A 22,859-nucleotide genomic window follows, 5' to 3' on the forward strand; every position below is an offset into this window, starting at 1 on the left:
ATTAATACCGTTACGAATATAAAGTAAATACCTTAAGTTTTCCAATAAATTTAATCTTAATAAATTTTTTGTTATTATTTATTTACATATATTTGGTAAACTGTAATTTTTTTAATTATTTGGCAAGAATTTTGTATGAAATGAAAAAGAAAAATATTCACATGTTAGAATTAATTTATTTTTGTTTTGGAAATGTACATTGCAAGGTTTATTCCCCTTGTCTTTCTTTTTCATTAGTAGATTAATACATATTCAACTTAATATGCTTTGAAACCTTAAAAAAAAAAAAAAAAAAAAAAAAAAAAAACAGTTCGTGGAGTCCCTCCGCGCGGAAGAAGTTAAACTTCGCAACCTGCGACGTTAATTGTAGAAGAATAAGCAGTTGTAGAAGGATCACTAGTTCTATTCAACGACTCTTTTTTCCTGCTCCGCTCGCTTCCGTGCTCTGTAATCACGGTAATATTGTGCATTTTTCCCTCGTCGACCTCTTGAACCAGTGGAAGTGCTTGTGGTTGCCTCATCGTCTCGCCCTGGAGAATGTATTTGCATTAATAACGTATGTGAATGCGTCATAATGTAATTTCAGAAGAGAAAACCTAACAATCAATTGATATTCACCAGAGACGTACCCTGACATAACCTTAAATCCGTCGCATTGCCCATGGGATTGTTTTCACTCATTTTTTACAATTGTTATCCACTAAATTTGAAAATAAAAAATACTACCCTATTAAATTATATGTGTATCAACATAAACTAAAAAAATATTTATAGAAAAACAATTCGCGATCGCAACGAACTATAGGGGGCGTTGTTGTATGAGACGCTTACCTGCGATTTCCATATGAACCGTCATTCAGTTACTCTGGAGACGTCGTTAATGTAGCGTGTAGCATTGCAACGTTCCTTCTTTAATGTGGCTTATTAAATTTAAAAAAGAAAAATGCTTGATCTTCTTTCTTGTACAACCGAAAACAAAATGGTATCTCTTTTTATTAGAGAAGGAATATCCAAAACACATCGGAAAAATATTTGTACATTAACAGAAAAAAATATGTATATTCTTATAAGAGTTAAAACCTAAAGCCCGAGAAATAGTATTACTAAATTTAATGATATAACATGAAAGGCCCATTTAAACTTTACATTCTATAGTTTTAAGAATCATATTAGTTCAAAAATTAAAATGAACAAAAAGTATACGTAAGCCTCATAATTTTATGAAATTTAATTTTGTAAACAACGTTTTTTGACAACAATTTTTATCAAAAAATTTCAAGTTTCAATAAAAATCATTATTTAGAAACTAAGAAACGTAAAATAAAGAATGCTGACGAAACCAAAACAAAAAAAAAAAAAAAAAAAAAAAAAAAAAAAATTCTTTTTTGTCGCCATTTTTAGTGCTACGAATATTCGTCTTTGGGATTTGCCAAAAACAAAACAAGATGCAATTTAAATTTTTCAGGAGGGAAATATTTTACCGAAAAAACGAAAATTTACCAATTTCCACAACATAAAACTTTATCTTGGCAAACGTACGTTTTGGAAATGTTATTTCATTTGGAATCTTATTCATCAGAGTTCATATGGCGATATGATTGTTTTGAATCTATGCTAAACTCTATATCGTCTCATTTTCCACCGAAATCCAACTAACTATTTTGATTTTAAATAAAGTGTTTTATTTTATGAACTGTCGCAAAAATTTTAAGTGTAGATTGGCGGCACTTAAAAACCGCCAAATCTGTAGCGGCGGTGGCGTTAATACGTCGTAAGTACCGAATTTTTATTCCATACTTTTCTGAATCATATTATTTCAAACATTGGAATATACAAGAAGTATACATAAACACATAATGTTATACCATTTAATTTTTCAAAAGTATTTTGAGAACAATTTTTATCAAAAAATTATAAACTAAAAAACGGAAAATAAAGAATTCTTAGGATAAAAAAAAAACGATTTTAAGAATTATCAACATTGAAATAAAAACTTTCATATTGTTTCTTTTTTTATTATTCTTATAGTTCTTAATCAGACGTAAAAAACCATTCTGTAGAGAACCATCATCAAATGAAAAAAAAATATTTACAAGCAAATTTTTTATTGTTAAAATCATTGCACTTACCTGATTTATGATTCCCGGAGAATTCCAAAATGATAAGTTCCTTGTTTGAAAACTTTATTCTCAAATAATAGATACATAGTTTATACCTTCATTACTTTTAGATAACATACTACACAGCAAAATTTTATAATTGATATGAATTTGAATATGTAGCTAAAAACAGAATAGCTGAATTCTAGTTGAACTTATTCTTTCAAAATTAAAAAAAACTTACCAAGAAAACGATTTAAATTAATTAAGAATCAGCACAAATGGCACTATTTCAAGTAACTTGTATAATTTTTTATTGTTGTTTTCCGAATTATATGGATACAGAAATATATACTATTCTATAACGAAGAAGAACATGCTATAACTATTACAATTCTGTATGTTCTGAATTCATATTTATTCACTGGAATGACGAAAGCAATGTTGACTTCACTTTAATTCGTAATGAATTGAAGACAGAAGAAATGCATTTTACCTTAATACACACATCTGTAACAGTATCCGAAATCGGAAGTCATCAGTTGCAAGTTTGTTGATAATAGAAATTAAAAATTATTGAGGAATTTTTCTTCAAATGTTTGGCGTGTTCTGTTCCTGAAAGATTTACTAATATTCTGGAGATTTTTTTCAAGTTCTTCGGCCTTTTCCTTAGGGAAATTTTGTTTCTTATTTGCTGCTAAAAAATGGCGTCTGATTCAGTCAATGACTTTGATGGAACTAAATGAAAACGTGATAAATTAATGTCCGATATTTACAGGCTCCCGCTAGACGGCGTACTCGAGCGTTGCGATCGCGAATACTTTTATGACTTTTATTATTTTTATGCTAGTGAGAACCAAAACGATATGGAAATGAATGAGGGAAAACTGGATCCTACCACGTGATTCCCGGCCAATAAAAATGTAGCGTTAAACGTTTAACGCAACCTTGTTGGAAGTCGCATAAGAAGTATAACTTCAAAAAAAAAAAAAAAAAAAAAAAAAGCATTGAATTATTTTAAAAATACTCAATTAAAAATAAAGATAAAAAACGCGAAAAGATAAAAAATTTTAATTTTTTGCCTTGGAAATGTTTGCAACATACATAATAACTAGTTTAGCGTAATTTTAATACACTTTCCATAGGTGCAAATATTTATTCTTTAAACCAAAATTTCATTTCATATTCCTTATTTCATTTTAAATACAGTAAAAGCTTGATATATCCAGATTCATATTGTGAGAAGTCGGATATTATGATACCTACAAAACATTCATATTTAAGATACAAAAATTCTAGAGCCGATATGGCTTATATGATAAGTGATTTCACTTCCTATTGATGATTAGTGATTTATGATAAGTGATTTCTCTTCCTATTGATGAGACTCGGATTCGAATTTCCATGCTAATTCGTAAACTGCTCTCTGTTTGCTCTGACAACAGTTACAATAACTCAAGTGGATACAATACCTCAAGTTACAGTAAGATACAATACCTCAAGTGGAAGAGGTATCATGTCGTGTTTGCGCATGATCTTGCCCTCATGCTAACCATGGAGTATTTTCATGTTTTTTTCTACTAATGTAAAGCAAATGTGAGCTTGTTTCAATTTTGTTTTCCTCCATGAAAGTGAATTTGTCGTAAGACTTAACCAAGGATTTCCTTTGTTTTGTAAGTTCGGTTCAAATTTGCAAAACTACGGCAAAAAATCATCAGCATGAATTAATACCAGAACTAATATAAAGTAAATACTTTAAGTGCAGAGATGCCAACTGCTCCGGACAGGCCAAAATTATTAAAATAAACGGTATTTAACTACAACTAAATCTTGCAAATATTTGACTAGTTTTGCTCGTTTTTTAAAAGGTATAAGAAAGACGTAACTGCTATAAAGTGGTGAATTATGTAAGCCTACGAATTATTTAGAAATAGTGGTGGATAAAAATTCTACTAAATTGAATTTATAAAACCAAGAATCACAATTGATAAACTACCACTTTAAACTATTTATGTGCTGTCCGGAGCAAGTTGGTATTTCTGTAAAATTTTCCAATAAATTTAATTTTAATAAATTTTTTGTTATTATTTGTTTACTTATATTTGGTAAAATGTAATTTTTTTTAATTATTTGGCAAGAATTTTGTATGAAATGAAAAAGAAACAATCCACATATTAGAATTAATTTTTTTTTTTTTAAAATGTACATTGCAAAGTTTATTCCCCTTGTCTTTCTTCTACATTAGTAGATTGACGATTAATACATATTCAACTTAATATGCTTTGAAACTTAAAAAAAAAAGCATTGAATTAAAAATACTCAATTAAAAATAAAGATAATAAAAAACGCAAAAAGTTAAAAATTGTAATTTTTTTTCCTTGGAAATTTTTGCAACATGCATAATAAATAGTTTAGCGTAATTTTAATGCACTTTCCATAGGTGCAAATATTTATTCTTTAAACCAAAATTTCATTTCATATTCTTTATTTCATTTTAAATACAGTAAAAGCTTGATATATCCAGATTCCAAAAAAAAAGAAAAAAAGAATCATGAGAAGAAATTTTTAAAAGTCTATCTTAATTTATTTACAATATATGTTAAAATCGATAGCCCTGATTGAAATAATAATTTTTTTTTTGTCCGTGAAATTACACTATGAAATTACATTATAATAATTAGGATAAAAGAAAATCGAACTTGACAATTTAAAAGGCATAAGCATTTCGAAGTTTATACAAAATAGGGCACGATATCTTTAGATAATTTATGTGGTTGCAAAAAATGTACTTATAACTTTATTTGCAAAAATGATCTATTAAGTGAAATTGAATTTAACACCGAAATGATTCAGAAGCTAATCGATGCATAAAAAAACAACTTTTTCACTTCATATTGTTTTTTAACTGTTTCGTTAAATGTACGTGAAATTTCAAATTTTTATTATCGACTAATTTTTATGTTATACGAGTAATCTTTAAGTTATTATTTTCTGAAAGAGTTTTGACTGCGACAACAATTTCACTTTATTTCGGAAATAATTTTTAAGCTTACAATGTTTGGTAAATTGCACCATACAGTACAAGATACATCGATAACATAAAAAAATACAATTGAAATTTACATTAAAATGAATCTGCACATTAAGGTATCAAAACTAGTGATTCTGGCTTCTTAGAAACAGACTTGAAAAAAATTAAGTGAAAAAAAGTTTTAAGTATAAAACCCGTTTCAACTTAACTATTTTGAATTAACTTTTTTGAGCCCCCTTATCGGAGGAGACTTGACCCCCTGTCAGGCAAAGTCAGAGACCCTGCTTGATATCTCATTGTCATATATCTCAGCTATTTCAGTAACATTTACTGATCAATTTCATTAACATTTGTCTCAACATCAATTTTGTTTTGCGAACGAGTTCGCATCACTTCCGCCGCAAGCTTAGTATCCTCTGAGATGAGATTTGTCCACTCATCTGTCACCAAAATTGGCTCCAGATTGATATCCATAAAGGTCATGACAGAATCCTTCAACGTTTGGTCAGAGTGGCGTTCAGCGAGTGCCAATGCTAGGCAAGCATTGTCAATGGTTAACTTGGATAAGAGAATTTCCCCGCAAAACTTGCGGAGATCTGAAACATCATATTTATCAGCAGCGTAGTACAAAGCTAGAACAGAATGAAAATCCTCATTTGGTACAAACGCTGTGTACAGGAATGAAATCAAGTCTTTAAGAACTTGCATTTTTAAGTCCACTATTTCTATAACGTTGGTTTCCTTTTCCTCTAGCTTGTGTTCGAACATTTTTGCAAACACTGGGGATCGTCCACATATAATTGCTTTGTGCACTCGCAAAGAGTCAGCGCCGATGCGCAAGCACACATCGGTGTACAGAGAAACGCCATACATGGTTTTCAAATCGCTAGACAATTTTACGAGATTTTTACTGTCATCCGCACCTTCCGATATCAGCTCAAAGGTTTGCGTCTCGATATTGTGTCCTGAAAATGTCATGGAACAAGAAAATGTCACAATATCTTTTGTCAGATTATATATATCGTTAGTATTTATTTTATCGTATTGGTCAATCAGTGCACATTGTTCATATTTCTCATATGTCTGATGAAGTATCTTTTTATACCATACTTTTCCGCTAGAGTCCACAATAGAAATTGTGTGTTCTACAGATACCTTTTGCTTTGTAGGATTGCACATGATCCAAATTAAATGTGATGAAGACTTTCTCATATAAGAATACCACCTAACCTCAGAACAGCAAGGATAGAAATCAGGACTTATGATTTCTTTTTCCAGCAAAAGTTTTGAAAAGTGTTCTATGGACCACTTGAAAGTGTAGGTGCTTATCGGAATTTGTGTCCTTATATGGCATACTTTCTTACACTTGGACATTGTTACTGAAACAAAAAAAAATTATATATATATTTTCTGAATGTTTTATAATCACCAAATGTAATATATATCCTAGAATGCTTGTCAAAAGAGAAATTTAAAAAAAAAAAAAAATACAAAATGGATATTTCAGCGAGGATAACAACAAAAATGGTCTCAGAAACTTTCAAATTGTTTTTGAAACAGGTGAGGTTAAAAATTTCAGTCTGTTATAGCTTGGAGTTGTTTCTAACAATCGTATTTTACTTCATCTCAATTTTCACAGGCAATTTATAAGGAGCAGATTTTTATTTGTTTTTGACTTCTCTTCTCTTGTTAATGAATAGTCAAGTTGTCATAGGGTTATTAATTTCTCCTGGCATAAATATAAATTTGTGACCCCTAATGTGTATATTATTTTAAATTCACTTCTGTTTAGGACTTCAAATTAAATTAAATATATATTAATCTATGTCAAAGGGGATATCTAAAGAGAATCTGTATGTTAAGTAAATAAATAAGTCTTCCTTTTTAATGTAAATATCACTAATCCCTTCAAACACAGTTATGTCAACATCAAGACCTATATATATGCTTAATGATGGAACGTGCACCAAAAAAGTAAAAGAGAGATAGAATTTAATTTTATTAATATTTATATTTCTCAATTTAACAAATATCAATTTAAAATTTAAGTTAATTTCTCGAATAACACGAATAAGTTGTTGTTGGTTTAAGTCACCTAAATCTGCACAATTGGCTATTGGCGATGGTCTCAACATCCCTGAGAATGATTTGAAGAGATGCCATCGCAATTTTGGTCCTCTGCAGAGGGGCTGGCTCCCCTGCTTCGGTAGCCCAACGACCTGCGTGAAGTCGAGTACTTCAGGGTAGATCAGTTTAACGAGGACTGATACCACAAACCCTATATCTCTTTGCAGACTAATCAAAGTGGTCACCCACCCGCACACTGACCGCAGCCAGCCAATGATGCTCGACTTCGGTGCTATAATAGGATCCTTGGGATACAAATAAAACAAACAGATTATAAAAAGTGGTAGAGTGCATTTTTTAAATATTGGGCAAATAAATTTACAGCATACCCGGGCAGCAAATATTCAGCTCGCCCATGGTATTCATTCAATAAAACTTAACTGTATTAAATGTTATATAAATACCAATTTTGCAGCTAATTTTAAAATATATGCATGACCAAGGGCGGGCTATATTGAAGGATCCCATGATAAAGAAAGTTATCTGCAAGATAAAAATATAGTCAGGAGATAAAAATTCAGTCAGGAGAGTTGCCAGCTCCTAAATGTTAAATTCAGTTTATGCATTTTTAGTCATAGCTTAATAGGGCAATTTGTACAATTCAGCATCACTTATAACACTCGTATGTACACAAAAAAATCTCCATGAAAAAATTGCTTTTATCAATCATTTAGAATTTTTTATTCTTTCTATTTATTGCTACACGAAAAATTTTAAAATGCAAGACACGCAAATTATTACAGCTTTTCAAACTTAGTAATTTTGAATGTCAAATTCAAAATTTAAACAAAATATATAAATTCATAAAAAATTAAAGAAGAAAATGTATTTCATATTTCTCAAAAATTGTTGTCCCGCAGTGGACTGATCGTTAAGATACGGTTCCCAGCAGATCTCCGAAGTCAAGCATCACTGGCTGTGGTCAGTGTGAGGATGCGTGACCACTTGGATCAGTCTTTGTAAGGACCGAGGGTGTGCGGTATTGGTCCTCGTAAAGTGCACGACTTCGCATGCAGGACGTCGGGCTACCGAAGCGGGGATGCCATCCCCTCTGCAGAGCATCAAAATTGTGATGGCATGTCTTCGGATCATCCTCAGGGATGCTTCCCAGACCGCCGCCATTAGCCCATTGTGCAGCTTTATTGCGACGGAAATGAACTGCAACTACAAAAACTGTTCGACCGATTTGTTCAAATTTTGTATTTTGACGTTTAAAATTAAACAGCTTGAAACCTATAAGGTTTACAATTCTAAATTTTTTTTTACTACAAATATTTAACAGAGCATGCCAAAGTCACGGGTTGCACATGCACGGCGGAAGCTTACAAATAGTATATGCAGAAAGTTTTTGCACCAACTTTTTTGTAACATTTCAATCAAGATTTTTTATTTTTTTTTTTACGTTTCTTTTAATCTGTTATGTATTTGTCACAAGAAATCGATAGAACCACTTGCTAAGTTAAAGACTTATGAGGATCATTTTCTTTAAAAGTACAATTTTTGTACATGTACTTGTATAAGCATCTAGTATGGGTATGTAGACAAGAGGGACATTCTTTGTTATTTTATGATTTATGCTTAATTTAACGAAATCAAAATTAAGTTGACAGATTTAATAGTTTCGAACTTGTAAGGTTATTTATGCGTAAATAAGTATAGGCTAAAAATTATAATGTAGAAACCCTAATATTTTATCACCTAATAAGCTATCGGCTTGGTTTAGAACTCATTCAATTGTACCTAAAATAATACCATATCCAATATTTCGCTTGTCTTTATATCCAATCTAAAACTCAAAAAGGCTTATTCAAAAATTTTACTTTTTATACTTCAGAACTCTAAAAGCTTTGAACTAATCAACTTTGTTTTGATTTTATTTTATGAGGTGTAGAAATTATAATTGGAAAGAATGCCTAACTTTCCCAGATAAGAATTACTGTCAGGTAAGCTTATTTTAATCTAATATTGTAATTTTTATACTTCCTTACTCAATTTCCTCTAGTCCCGCAGTGGACTAATCGTTAAGACACGGTTCCCAGCAGATCACCGAAGTCAAGCATCACTGGCTACGATCAGTGTGCGGGTGGGTGACCACTTGGATCAGTCTGCGTAGGGACCGAGGGTGTGCGATATTGGTCCTCGTTAAACTGTGCTACCGTAAAGTGCTCGACTTGGCGTGCAGGTCGTCGGGCAACCGAAGCAGGGGTGCCATCCCCTCCGCAGAGGATCAAAATTGTGATGGCATGTCTTCAGATCATCCTCCGAGATGTTTCCCAGACCGTCGCCAATAACCCATTGTGCAGCTCTAGTGTGACGTAAATTAACAACAACAGCAACAATTTCCTCTAACTTTCAAACTATTATTCATAGAGATATAAGTTTTTGGTGTCATCCAACTCAGCGTAAAAATTCACACTGGAGAAACACTTTCCCCTGTTCCACCTCTTCTCCTCTTAGTAAATTCAAGATGGTGGTTAAAGCTCACCTCATAAGCTATAAACTTATAATTCCTGCATAAGCTGTAAACTTGTAATTCCTGTATTGAGGCCAAATCAAAATTTAAAAACATTTTCCAATTTTCTACTAATTGCTACCGTTTTTTTATGGCACAAAAATGAGTCTATAATTTTAATCTTTATAATTTCTGATATTTTGCAAACTTAGATGTAAATCATCAATGAATAACTACAATTCTTTTTTAATGAAACATTGCATTTTTGGAATAACTTTTAAAATATTCCACTGTTCTGACAAATATTTACGAACTTAATATTTTTAAAAAACAAAATAATGTTTCTGAACTGAAAGAATAAAATCTATGCAGGCGGAAACAATACTTACCGATAGCATATAACGACGCAGAAAACAGCAACCATAAGATAAAGTGAAATAATGCTTTGAATTTTCGATATACACAGGTTCATTCTTTATTACTCTGCTTATCAATGTTTAGTTATCAATACTCTTTATCACTTACAATGCAGCTTTTTTTATTCCTTTTTTATCATATTTTATTTTCTATTATTATATCAAGTTACAACGCCTTCAAAGTTTGTGGGATCTTGCAGTATTGCCTGTCTATTTAACGATGATTGTTTTTATAAACAAATACTGATATTTAATCCAGACAACCCGTGATAATTTGAGGCAAAAATCACTTGTTCTTTTTATCTGTCGAATTTGCGCCAAAATAAAAATTAAGAATTTAGATTTTTGTTTTACCTATGTATTTAGAAAAAAAAAATTCTTTTGGGTGAAAACAACTACCACATGTCTAAAGATAAATATTATTTTCTGCCATAGATATAGAATCAAATTATATTACTAAAAATAATTCTATAGCTTTGCATATATAGTAATATAATAAATTACTTTTAAAACCCTTTAGCCTTTATTTTTCATACTTTCTTCATTATTTTGAATCAATTTAGATAAAAAAAAGTGAAAAATTTTATACCTAGTATATTAATGATTTTTAGTCACGAAATACAGCACAAAACACATTTGTCTTTTCCTGCGTTAAGGCTAAAATTTTCCAAACGTGACTCACTTCTAAACAGTTCTTCAAATTTGTACTTATTTATATTTAAGAGAAACAGCTATTCATTATTGAAATTTCTTTCTTTTATTAAATAAATTATTGATAAATTTTTTGAATATGAATGAAATTTTTTTTTTCTAGCCACTTTTTTGGATTTTATATTTTAGTATAAATATAATCCTGACAAATTTTTTGAGTAACGCTGGACTGTTTCTTACGAATTAAAAATAAAAAAATGCATTTTTCTTATAATTAGAGCGGTAGGAAAAGCGTTATATGTAAGGAACACTGGTGTTCCATCTCTGTCGAAGTGTTAATACGAAATTATACATTTTGTTTCAATTTAAGTATGAAAAGTAAATATCCATACAAAAGCAGAAGTTTCGGCAACAAGGAACATATTAAGATACTTAGTAGTAATTGCTTCAATTTAAATGCAAAAAGAGAATATTCAGAAAAAATCGACAGTTTGTGATATAACAATGGAAGTAAGTATTGTAATCAAAAATTGTTTTCATTGTCAGGACCTTTATTTAGATTACAAAGGAAATTCCAGAAAATCGTTAAGTAGTTATCTGGAAACAAAGACAGAGACACAAAAGTCAAAACAAGGAAAAAAAAATACTTTGTCTCAGAGTATTAAAACTCTCTGAATGGCAACATTTAAAATAAACAATCAATAAGAGCTGATATTTAAATGCATTAAAAACTTATTATATGTTTATTACACAATTCAAACTGATAAAATATCATAGAATTTTATTTAACATCTGAATTAGCAGTTGTTTCTTTTATAAAGAGCATAGGAGCCACATTTTTAAATTGTTAAGGGGAGAATTTTGGGGGAAAAACACCCCAACTTCTAAAGAGGAACTAAGAAAATTTTGGGTGTTTATTACTATTTTTTTTTTTTTTACCCAGCAAAAATTCTGAAAATTTTAAAACACCTGTCTAGAGATAGTAATTTGAAAAAAGAAAACTTTGATGTAAAAATGACATTTTCAAAGAAATTATATCGTATCACCATATTGTCTTAACCCTTTTTAATTTAAGTAAAAAACAAATAGTGACTCAAAGAATAATATTAAAAAATTTAACATTCATATGCCTTTAATTTCACACAGTTAAACTTTGACAAAATACTTAATCTTAACAATAATGGTATATATGTCTGAAGTTTTCTTAAAGTAAGTTCTCAAATCAAATAACAATATCGGAAGATAATTAAAGCAAAAACATGATCGAATTTTATTTTACATACCTACTTAGTCAAAGCTCCAGCATAATAACGCATCAAAAGAGCAGCTAGTTTTGTGTTTTTATCTGTTAATTCAACAAACGAGTCTGTATTGACAATAGAATTAAAATTCTTAAAAATAAAGACCATTATTCGCTCTTTGAAAGCATCATCACTGTGATGACATGCCAGACTAAGCATTGGACAGGCGTTGTTCACATCAAGTAAAGATAAGAGATCTTTCATACAAGCTTCTTTAAGACACAAAATCTCATACTTGTCAGCTGCGTAGTAAAGCTCACATGCTTCTTCGTATTGAAGGCGACCTTTTTCACCACAGTACAAGTAGTTGATGAGTTTTTTCATAACAGAAGCCTGGATATCCGTTACTTCAATCTCATTGTTCGCGGCTTCTACAGTGGAATGTTCGAACATACGGCAAAACACTGGTGATCTTGCACATAATATTGTTTTATGCGTTTTGATGGTGATATCTTCGACTCGAATCGTAACATCAGTATTCATGTCTTGGGTAAGCATCCTTTTAAAGTCGATCGAAAGTTGCTTCAATGTTTCAAGATCAGGACTATCGTCTGGAGTATTTTCCATTCGGGAGGATTGAGTTCGCTCTGCAATTTTCACTATGGATTCATCAACTTTCTTTTGCTTCAAGTGTGAGTTGGCCTGTTCTTCCTTCCGGTCTGCTTTTCCAGAATTATTATGGATCTGATTTGAAGAGCTTTGTTGATCGCTTTGGGATTCTGAACTTTTGAGGCTGGGATATATGCTTGTTGCAGTCTTTGCATGACTCTCAACTTCTAATACAGCTACTTCAATAGTACAGGTGATGTTAACTCTAAAATGAAAGAAGTTAATTGGTAGTAGTTCTATGTTTGGTAGCAGACACACAGGTCGAAATTTCGAAAAAGAAGAAAAATTACCGCTATTTGCATAACATATTCCATGGTTTTGAGATACAGTGATTGCAAATTTGAAATCAATTTTATCATTAGAATTGCTGTGTAGATCTAATATGAGAAAATAAGTTCTTCTTAAGTACGCATTGTTAAGCTTCAAGAACAAAGGGTAGCTGTTGTCTTTATAATAAAATTCTGGACTATAAATAGGAATACCTTGTCGTAATTTACTAATATTCCGGATTTCCCATTGAAAAGAAAATGCACCATTCTTCGAAGTTCTAAAATAGGACTTCGCTTCACCATGATTTAATTCCATCTTAATTTGAATACTTCAGGTAAAATGATTCGATTCTCTGTTTTTGAGCTTTCAACCCACGTTTCTTTTTACATTCACAGAAATCATCCACTTCTCAACCACCGCTGAGCGTCGAGTCAAAAGTGAATGTTGTTTAATAATAACTGATAACGCTATCAATTCTTTCACAAGAGGTAAATTTTGATATCATTTTAACAAATTAAAATATACGTATTTTGTTTGAGTATCAGAAAGATAAGATGCGTGTATCAGTAGGTTGGAAAATGCAATATAGATTGAGCAATTTAATGAAATTGTAAGTCAGGAAATATGATGCAATTTGGTGTATAAGGACAACATTTAAATTATGCCTTGCAAGCATTAGAAGGTTTTCATATTAACAAAAAAAATCTGTAATAGCTGCTCAAATATATGTTGATATTTAATCAACAATATGATACGAAAATATAATAAATATACGATATTTAACTGAACTATTTTTCAAATGTTTACACAATATTTCAGAACAGGCTTCGATAAGTATTTGATTTGCATATATATATATATATATATTATATATATATATATATATATATATATATATATATATATATATATATATATTATATATATATATATATATATATATATATATATATATATATATATATATATATATATATATATACATATATATATATATATATATATATATATTATATATATATATATATATATATATATATATATATTATAAGAGCGTGAGATAAACATTTTTAATAATGCTTTCAATTTACGATATACACAGATTTATTCTTTGCTTACTGTTTGATAATTTAGTTATCAATGTTCTTTTTATCCTTCATTTATTATTATTATATCTGGTTACAACGCCTTTAAATATTGCAGGATCTTGCAGTATTTCTTGTCTATTTAATGACGATTGTTTTTATAAACAATTATTGCTTTTTCATCCGGTCTACCCGTGATAATTTGAGGCAAAATAACATATACTTTTTATCTGTTGTATTTGCGCCAAAATGAAAAATAAGAATTTAGATTTTTGTTTCGTCTATGTGTTTAGAAGCAAAAAATCTTTTTTGGGAAAACAACTACCACACGTCTAAAGATAAATATTATATTCTGCCATATTTATAGAATCAAATTCTATACTAAAAATAATTCTTTAGCATGTATATAATAAATTACTTTTCAAAACTCTTTGACTCAGAATATTTATTAAAAATATTTTTCATACTTTCTTTTGATTATTTTGAATCAATTTAGATCAAAATAAGTGAAAAATATTATACTAAGTATTTTAATGATTTTTAGTAATGAAATACAGCATAAAACACATTTTTCTTTTCCTGCGTTAAGTCTAAAATCTTCTAAACAATTTTTCAAATTTGTACTTATTTATATTTAAAGGAAACAGCTCTTCATTATTTAAATTTCTTTTATTTATAAAATAAATTATTGATAAAGTTTCTTCAATATGAATAAAAAACTACTTTTTTGGATTTCATATTTTAATATAAATGAAATTCCGGGCAGTGTTTTCGAGTGACGTTGGACTGTTTCTTACAAATTAAAAAGAGCAAATATATTTTTCTTATAATCAGAGAGTTAGAAAAAGCGTTATATGTAAGGAACACTGGTGTTCTACCTCCATCAAAGTGTTGATATGATATTATACATTTTGTTTCATATTAAATACAAAAAGAGAATATTCAGACAAAATCGAAAGTTTGTGATTTAACAATGGAAGTACGTAGTGTAATAAAAAATTGTTTTTATTGACAGGACCTTTATTTGCATTCCAACATAAATTCCCGAAAATCGTTAAGTATTTATCTGGAAACAAAGACAGAGATACAAAAGACAAAACAAGAAGAAAGAAACTTTGTCTCAGAGTATTAAAACTCCCCGAATGACAACATTTAAAATAAACGATCAATGAGATTTCATAATTAGTTAAATTAAAAACTTATTATTATATATTTATTACACAGTTCAAACTAATAAAAAATAATATAATTTCTTTATACTTGAAATAGCCGTTGTTTCTTTTATAAAGGGCATAAGAGCTACATTTCTAAATTGTTAAGGGGAGAGTTATTAAAGAAAAACAACACAACTTCTAAAAAAGCTCTAAGAAAATTTTGGGTTTTATTATTTTTTATAAAGAAAAACTTGCGAAAATTTTGAAGTACCTATTTAGACATAGTACTATGAAACACGAAAACGTTTGATGTAAAAATGACATTTTCAGAAAAAACGTAACTTATCACCATATTGTCTTAAGCCTTTATAATCTAAGTATAAAACAAATAGTATCTCATATAATGATATTACAATATTTAACATTTACATGCCTTTTACTTTACACAGTTAAACTTTGGTCAAATAAATCTTAATAATAATGATATTCATGTTTGAAGTTTTCTAAATGTAAATTCTCAAATTAAATAACAACATCGTGAGAAAATTAAACTAAAAACAGACCTACTTAGTCAAAGCTCCAGCACAATTACGCATTAAAAGAGCTGTTAGTTTTGTATCTTTATCTGTTAATTCAATCCATGCTGCTGTATTAACAATAGAATTAAAATTCTCAAAAATGAAGTTCATTATTTGTTCTTTGAAAGCATCATCACTGTGGCGGTATGCCAGACTAAGCATTGAACAGGCGTTGCTCACATCAAGTAGGCATAAGAGATCTTTCATACAATCTTCCCTAAGATACAAAATCTCATACTTGTCAGCTGCGTAGTAAAGCACACACGCGTCTTCGTATTGAAGGCAACCTTTTTCACCAGAGTATATGTAGTTGACGAGTTTTTTCATAACAGAAGCTGGAATATCCGTCACTTCAATCTCATTTTTCGCGGCTTCTATAGTGGAATGTTCGAACATGCTGCAAAACACTTGTGATCTGGCACATAATATATTTTTATGCGCTTTGATGGTGATATCTTCCACTCGAATCGTTACATCAGTATCCATGGCTTGGGTTAGCATCCTCTTTAAATCGATCGAAAGTTGCTTCAATGTTTCAAAATCAGGACTTTCGTCTGGAGCAGGGGTCGGCAACCTTTTGAAATGAAAGAGCCAAAAGTTACAATTTTACAAAATTTCCCGCTTTTAAAGAGCCACTGAAAATTTTTGATTTAATACTATAATATTTTTTTATGTATATATGATTTTTAATTAAAAAAACGGTTTTGAATACAGAATAATATTTATTATTTATTTTTAAAATGCGCTAATAATTTTTTTAAAATTTAGTTTTTATTTAATTTTTTTAAATTATTTCTTTTGAGGGGGGGGGGGATAAGAATACTTGGGTCATTAAAATTCGATGAAAATTGTAAATTTTCTTACTAATTCTTGTCAAATTTTCAACAGAAAACGCGCTTTTTTTTATTGAATGTGCAACGAAACACAATCTTATCAGATAGATTTTATAATAATTCTTTTTAATTTTTCATAGCAATTCCGTAATAATATTCATTTATATTATATCAGAATTCTTTCACAATTTTCCTTTTTTAAGAAATATGTACCGTCTATTCTTGTTATTGTTAAAAACAATTTTTAAGCACTTAATTATTAAACATTTAAATAAATTTTGCATTTTTTTGTCAAGGCAAACGTTAAATCGACTTATGATGAAGTGCTAGAAACGATGGTCACATACTTTTTCTATTTATTGTAATTTCTATTTATTGTAAACATTTATAGAGCCTCGAGCTTTCCAACTCAAATAATTTAACACTTTTTTAAAAAATTAATTTAATAAAAGTCACTGAAAGTAACGATCTTCTATTATTTTAAATACCTTTTATACGCAAAGTTACAACATTAATGTATTTGATTGCTAAATTTAATAATATGCAGGAAATTCGGAATGACCGCTCTTAATATGCATTTAAAGAAATTTTGTTTCAAGTGAACGCGAAAACGAACAGATAGAGGTCACACGTTAGAATTTTAACAATCGTAAACAAACAAATCACTGTTGAGGAAGGCGAGTGTAAAAAGGCGATTAACGATTTTTTACTAAATTAAATAACTTTATAAATTAAAAACTTCAACATTCACCTGGCAATTAAACAGGCCTGTTATTATTACTATTATTATAAAGATTATATCAATATATTGCATTAGATATTTTTTAAATTTATATGCTTCTTTTTTCCCTTTTAAATTTTAATTTACTACATCCGCTGAAGTAGATTTATATCTTTATTTTTGACAAGGTTTATAAAAATTTATAATAAGGGTGGTCTTTTCATAACATCATGTTTTACATGATAATAACATGTGATACACATCAAAGGCTTTAAAAAATGTAGATGAAAATTAAATTTGTATTTGTTCAACTGAAACACTAAACTTAAAAATTATCAGACATCAATTATGTTGTAATCCCCTTTCATTTGTTCAGGTGTCGAGTAGCTCGGTTGGGGGGGAAGAGGAAGTAAGAGCTTAATGATATTAATTATTTATTTACAAAAATATTTACAGATATCATAATTGCACAGGCTCATTTGCGCGCACCTCTACGCTCTCTTACATTTGCAAAAACAAAACAGACACAACAGTTGCGACGCTGCGCCACCTGCCGGATGTTAAGGGGAAGATTATAATATTCGGGCATCCTGATGATACAATTGCCCTCAATTGACACTTATTTAACAAAAGATACATACATCGATTATTACATAATAGATATAAACAATTAACATTTTTTTTTCATAATTAATACACATTTATTTATTTTTTTTTTTGAAATATTAATGAATAAAAATTTTAAAGTTCTATTACAGTTCTTTTTTGACTTGCTTAATAGTTCTGTTTTTTTTTTTTGTTTGTTTTTAATTGTTCCAAAATGAAAAGTCTCAAATGTTCAATACTGAAGTTCTTTTCTTAGAAGTAAAAAAAAAGTTCATATTACCTGTTTCCAATTTATATGTTACCTGAGACCTCATCATCATCGTGTAATGGTGGTCTCCATGCCTTAAGTTGACTCACGTGGGACGTTGTTGCATAGTACCTATTTCCCACTTTTTCTTCCAATTGGGTCACTCTGTACGTATCGTTGGGGAGGACTTCAGTCACAAGTAGAGGACCTCTGTACTTTGGCTGAGTCTTTGTTGGTTCTCCCGTTGCTTTTGCTGGACGTCGGACAACCACTATTTCTCCCGGTTCAAAAGTCATGGTTCGACACTTTTTCTTATCGTAGTAGTCCTTCATTTTACGTTGTTTCTTTTCAATCACACTGGTTGCTTCTTCTTGAAGTTCCTTGGGATCAGTCCATTTGTCTGCACTCTCGTCGGCAAGTTTTCGAAGGATACCATCAGTGAATCTTGGAGAATATCCATGCAAGATTTCGAAAGGCGCTTTATCAGTAGTTTTATTGACGGTGTTGTTTAAATTTCTTTCAGTTTCTTTGATTCGTAAATCCCAATCTTTATGACGTGGATCACTCATCGATGTTGTTATTGTGGATAGAATTGTTCTATTAGCCCGTTCTACCATTCCATTACCCTTGGGATGTTGGGTAGAATTCAATGTGTGATTTATTCCATTGTCGAGACAGTATTGTTCAAACTGATGTGACGTATAGCATGAACCTCTGTCACTAATAATCCGATCAGGCAGTCCAAAATCCTGAACGAAATTCTCAAGAGCTTTTAAAACGTGTTGAGAAGATGTGTTTTTCACTGGAAAGAGTCTGGTAAATCTTGTAAAATTATCTATGATAACGAGCAAATCCTTATTTCCTCTAGAACTCTTCACAAATGGGCCTAAATGGTCCATGTGTATAATTGAAAATGGTCTTTTTCCTGGCTTAATTGGATGTAAATGTCCCTGTCGCTTTCCCCCGGGAATTTTATTCACTAGACATTCAAAACACATGGATATGTGTTTCCTTAAATAACGCTTCATGTAGGGAAACCAATAAAGTTCTTTGATTTTGTTGACAGTCCTGTCAAGAGAAAAATGTCCCATCAAATCATGAAATTTAACAGCGGTACTTTTTCTCATACTTTTTGGGATCACGTAGAGTAGTTTTTCCTTTCCTTTTTCCAGTATTCTTCGGTATAATCGATTTCTCTTGAAAACATAATTACTTATTTTCTGTCTTTCTTCTGCAGATCTTTCTTCTTCATCTTTCTTAAAAATGTCTATTAATGTCTTTAACTCCTTGTCAGTATGTTGGATAATTAAAATTTGCTCATCTTCGCTCAGTGTTAGACATACTTCAAATTTTTTCTCGATAAGGCTTGTCATGGTGTCTTCTGGGTCTGAGACAGGAGCTCTGCTCAAAGCATCTACGTGGGTCATTTTAATGCCTGGTTTGTGGCGAACTTCAAAATTGTACTCTTGTACTAGAATACTCCATCGTGCGATTTGGGGATTACTTGACTTTTTGGCATTCATGTAGACTAATGCTTGACAATCTGTCACAACTGTAAAATTGATACCTAATAAAAACTGTCTGAGTCTTTCTAGTGTCCAAACTATGGCCATCAACTCCAATTTACTTGAATGGTAATTCCTTTCAGGTTCAGTAGTCTTCTTGCTGACACAGTAAACTAGGTGCCACTTATCATCGCTTCCCAACTGAAGTAACATTCCTGCGATGCCGTCTGCACTTGCATCAGTATGAACTTCGGTTTTAGCTTCGGGATTGTAAAGTGCCAAAATTGGTTGTCGTGCCAGTTCATTTTTCAATATTTTGAAAGATTTCTTTTTAATTTCGTCCCACTTAAATTCTTCATTCTTTTTAGTTAATTCGGTTAAGGGTTTAGCTTTTATGGCGTAATTCTGAATAAACCTTCTAAAAAAGCTTGTTAAACCAAGAAAACGTCTAACCTCATGCACATTTTTAGGTTCGGGAAACTTGGAAATTACCTCAACCTTTCTGGAGCCCGGTTTTATCCCATCCTTATTGACAATAAATCCCAGAAATTCAACTTCATTTTTTGCGAACTCACACTTGGATAATTTTAAAGTCAAATTTGCTTCCCGTAATGCCTCAAATACCTTAATTAATTTATTTAGCATTTCTTCCCACGTTTTAGCATGAACAAGAATGTCGTCAAGATAACATAAAACATCCTTGTTACATAAACATCCTAACACGCGATACATTAAACGTTGGAATTCTGCTGGAGCATTGGTAAGACCAAATATCATTCTTTCAAATTGTCCGGTTTCATCTGGAGTGATAAACGCGGTTTTTAATTTCGCTTCTTCGGTTAATTGAAGCTGTAAATAACCGTGAGCCAAATCTAAAATTGAAAACAGACTACAATCGTGTAGTTGTTCCAATAAGTCATCGATTTTCGGAAGGGGAAATTTATCTTTTATCGTTTGATTATTTAATTTTCTGTAATCAATAACTAACCGATTTTCACCTGTCTTCTTACGCACTAAAAGTACAGGACTCGAATATGGTGAACGCGTTTCTGTTACAATACCGTTTTCTTTCCATTCATTTACGATTTCTTTAATTGCTTTTCTTTCGATTGCATTCGTTTTATATGGTTTCATGCATACGGGCTTTGATCCCTCAATTTCCTTAATATCCATTTTTATTAAATTTGTACAACCTAACTCCGAAATGTTTAATGCGAAACAGTCTCGAAATTTATTCAAAAGCTTAACGATATCCTGTCGTTGCTGTTCCGTTAAGTTTTCATTAAATTTTATTTCATCTAAAGTTATGGGTTTTTGTTCTACATTTACTGGATTAACACTAAAATATTCTAATGATGAATTATCCTCAAGTGAATTAAAATTACTTACATTTAGCACCTCGTTCACTAAATCCGCCTTACCAATGTTTTGATTTTTCTTTAATGTTATTTCTTTATTTCCGATATTAATGATTGGTACAATCGTCTCACCCTCCTTTACTTCTAGTAAAGAATCAAAATTACTTTCATTTCCTTGAATCAAAATTAACCCATTATTTACTTGTTCAGTTTTTGCCATTACAAAATTCACGCTGTTGTTTATTATTTTCGTAGTTTCTTGCGTTTTCAACTTAACACAAGGCACTTCTTCGATACAATTTAATTTAATGAAAGGGTAATCTTTTTCATAACCGATATGCAAGGTATCGCCGACTCTAGCATACGCGATATATGGTAAGTCTAGAAAAGTTCTCCCGATAATTAAGTCAACGTTTTGTGCTGCATCCGGGACGATCAAAACAGAAATATCTTTTCCCAATACATCCTCAATTTTAATATCTAATATCACTGCTCCCATACTCTGCGAAGCAGGGTTTGTTTTGTTTCCGAAGCCATAAAGATCCTTTTTACACGGCGTTATTCGCTCCCACACCCCTACATGCTTAGCCGCAGATTCTTTCAATAAACAAGAAGAGGCGCCGGTGTCAAGAATACAGCTGACGATGTGTTTATTAATTGAAGCACTCCTCAAATATTTATCGGCGCAGGCGAAATATTCAGGGTCACTCGCACTTAAATTAACTTCCTTTTTATTCCTATTAAAACAGTTCTTTCTGCTATGCCCTTTTAATCCGCATAAATTACAGGGATACGGACAATCTTTTGAGATATGCCCAAAATTATTACAAGCAAAACACTTTGGTTCATTACGAATTTTAGAATTAAACGATTTATTACTATCATATTTAGACGAACTCTCCTTTTCAAAAGATTTATGGCTCATCGCATTTCTGTTTTCAAATTTATTATCGTATCTATTTGAGTTGGGGAAGTTTGATACTCGCGAATAATTTTTGTAATCATCGTATTGACCTACAGATTTAGTACTTTTTTCACTGTTTATTTTTAATCCGGAACGCACACTATCGTATTCGTCTAATTTATTGGCTAACTCGCTCGCGTTTACGTAATTAGGCCACGAATCAATAAAATGCTCTCGCATTAGACCTGGGACGCGTTTTTTCAATTGGTCCGTAATTATTAGTTCTTTTAACGAATCTAAATCATTTACTTTTAACCCTGACAACCATTCATTAAAAAAGTTACGTATTTCGAAAACATAATCTGACCATGTACTTTTTGAATCTTTAACGTGACTAACAAACTTTTGACGAAATTTTTCTGGACTTAACTTAAAACGTTTTAGCAATAATTTTTTAACGAATGCGTAATTACTAGCCTCTTCCTCAGATTCTCTCGCAATTAATTGAGTTATTTCGAGGGGTAACAATCCTAACAGGTGAAAAACATAATCACCTTCTTCTAGCCCTACACGTTTTGCCTGTCTCTCAAATAATATTAAAAATGACGAAATCTCGGATTCCTTTACATCGAATTTTTGCATTAGATTTCGAAAATCAATAGTCTTTATATTTGATTCTGGCACCGTAGTATTACTTTCATTTGACGTTTGGCATACAATTTTATTTTCGTTTTGCAATTGCAGTTTTTGCAACTCAAAATTTCTCTGTTTCTCACGGTCTTCGATTTCCTTAAGCTTAAGTCGTTCCTCTATCTCGCGTTGTTTTGCACGTTCTTGTACTTCCAATTCTCTAACTTTTTCTCGTTCTTGAAACTCTAACTGTTTCAATTTTTCTTTACTTTCATTTTCTTC

The 22,859-nt window shown here is 30.7% G+C and overlaps 2 protein-coding genes across 3 annotated transcripts; both read right to left on the bottom strand.

Moving 5' to 3' along the window:
* Window positions 1–4,726: 4,726 nt before the first annotated feature.
* Window positions 4,727–17,858, bottom strand: LOC107438907 (uncharacterized). 2 transcript variants are annotated; one of them, XM_087151013.1, is made up of 3 exons: window positions 15,763–17,858; window positions 12,064–12,891; window positions 4,727–6,509 (listed from the first exon to the last, which is right to left on the bottom strand). In XM_087151013.1, the coding sequence occupies exons 1-3, from the start codon at window positions 16,272–16,274 to the stop codon at window positions 6,491–6,493; spliced, it is 1,359 nt and encodes a 452-aa protein (XP_087007139.1). In that variant the 5' UTR covers window positions 16,275–17,858; the 3' UTR covers window positions 4,727–6,490. The 2 variants fall into 2 exon arrangements, with proteins under 2 accessions (XP_087007139.1, XP_087007140.1); XM_087151014.1 differs by having other exon boundaries at window positions 4,728–6,509; window positions 12,060–12,891.
* LOC107454866 (speckle-type POZ protein-like) lies at window positions 5,458–6,309 on the bottom strand. Its single transcript, XM_043055674.3, has one exon. It carries the CDS (start codon window positions 6,307–6,309, stop codon window positions 5,458–5,460), a length of 852 nt encoding a protein of 283 aa, XP_042911608.2.
* Window positions 17,859–22,859: the final 5,001 nt, after the last annotated feature.

Source organism: Parasteatoda tepidariorum, chromosome 9 (assembly GCF_982258835.1).
Source record: "Parasteatoda tepidariorum strain Cologne lab strain chromosome 9, Ptep-v5.0, whole genome shotgun sequence".
In the NCBI taxonomy this organism is placed as follows: Eukaryota; Metazoa; Arthropoda; class Arachnida; order Araneae; family Theridiidae; genus Parasteatoda; species Parasteatoda tepidariorum.

Coding starts and splice junctions, on each gene's coding strand:
- LOC107454866 (XM_043055674.3), bottom strand. CDS start 6,309: ATGTGCAATCCTACAAAGCAAAAGGTATCTGTAGAACACACAATTTCT.
- LOC107438907 (XM_087151013.1), bottom strand. CDS start 16,274: ATGCTAACCCAAGCCATGGATACTGATGTAACGATTCGAGTGGAAGAT. Junction 12,892..15,762: donor TGTGCTGGAGCTTTGACTAA/GTAGGTCTGTTT, acceptor CTTTCATTTTAG/AGTTAACATCACCTGTACTA.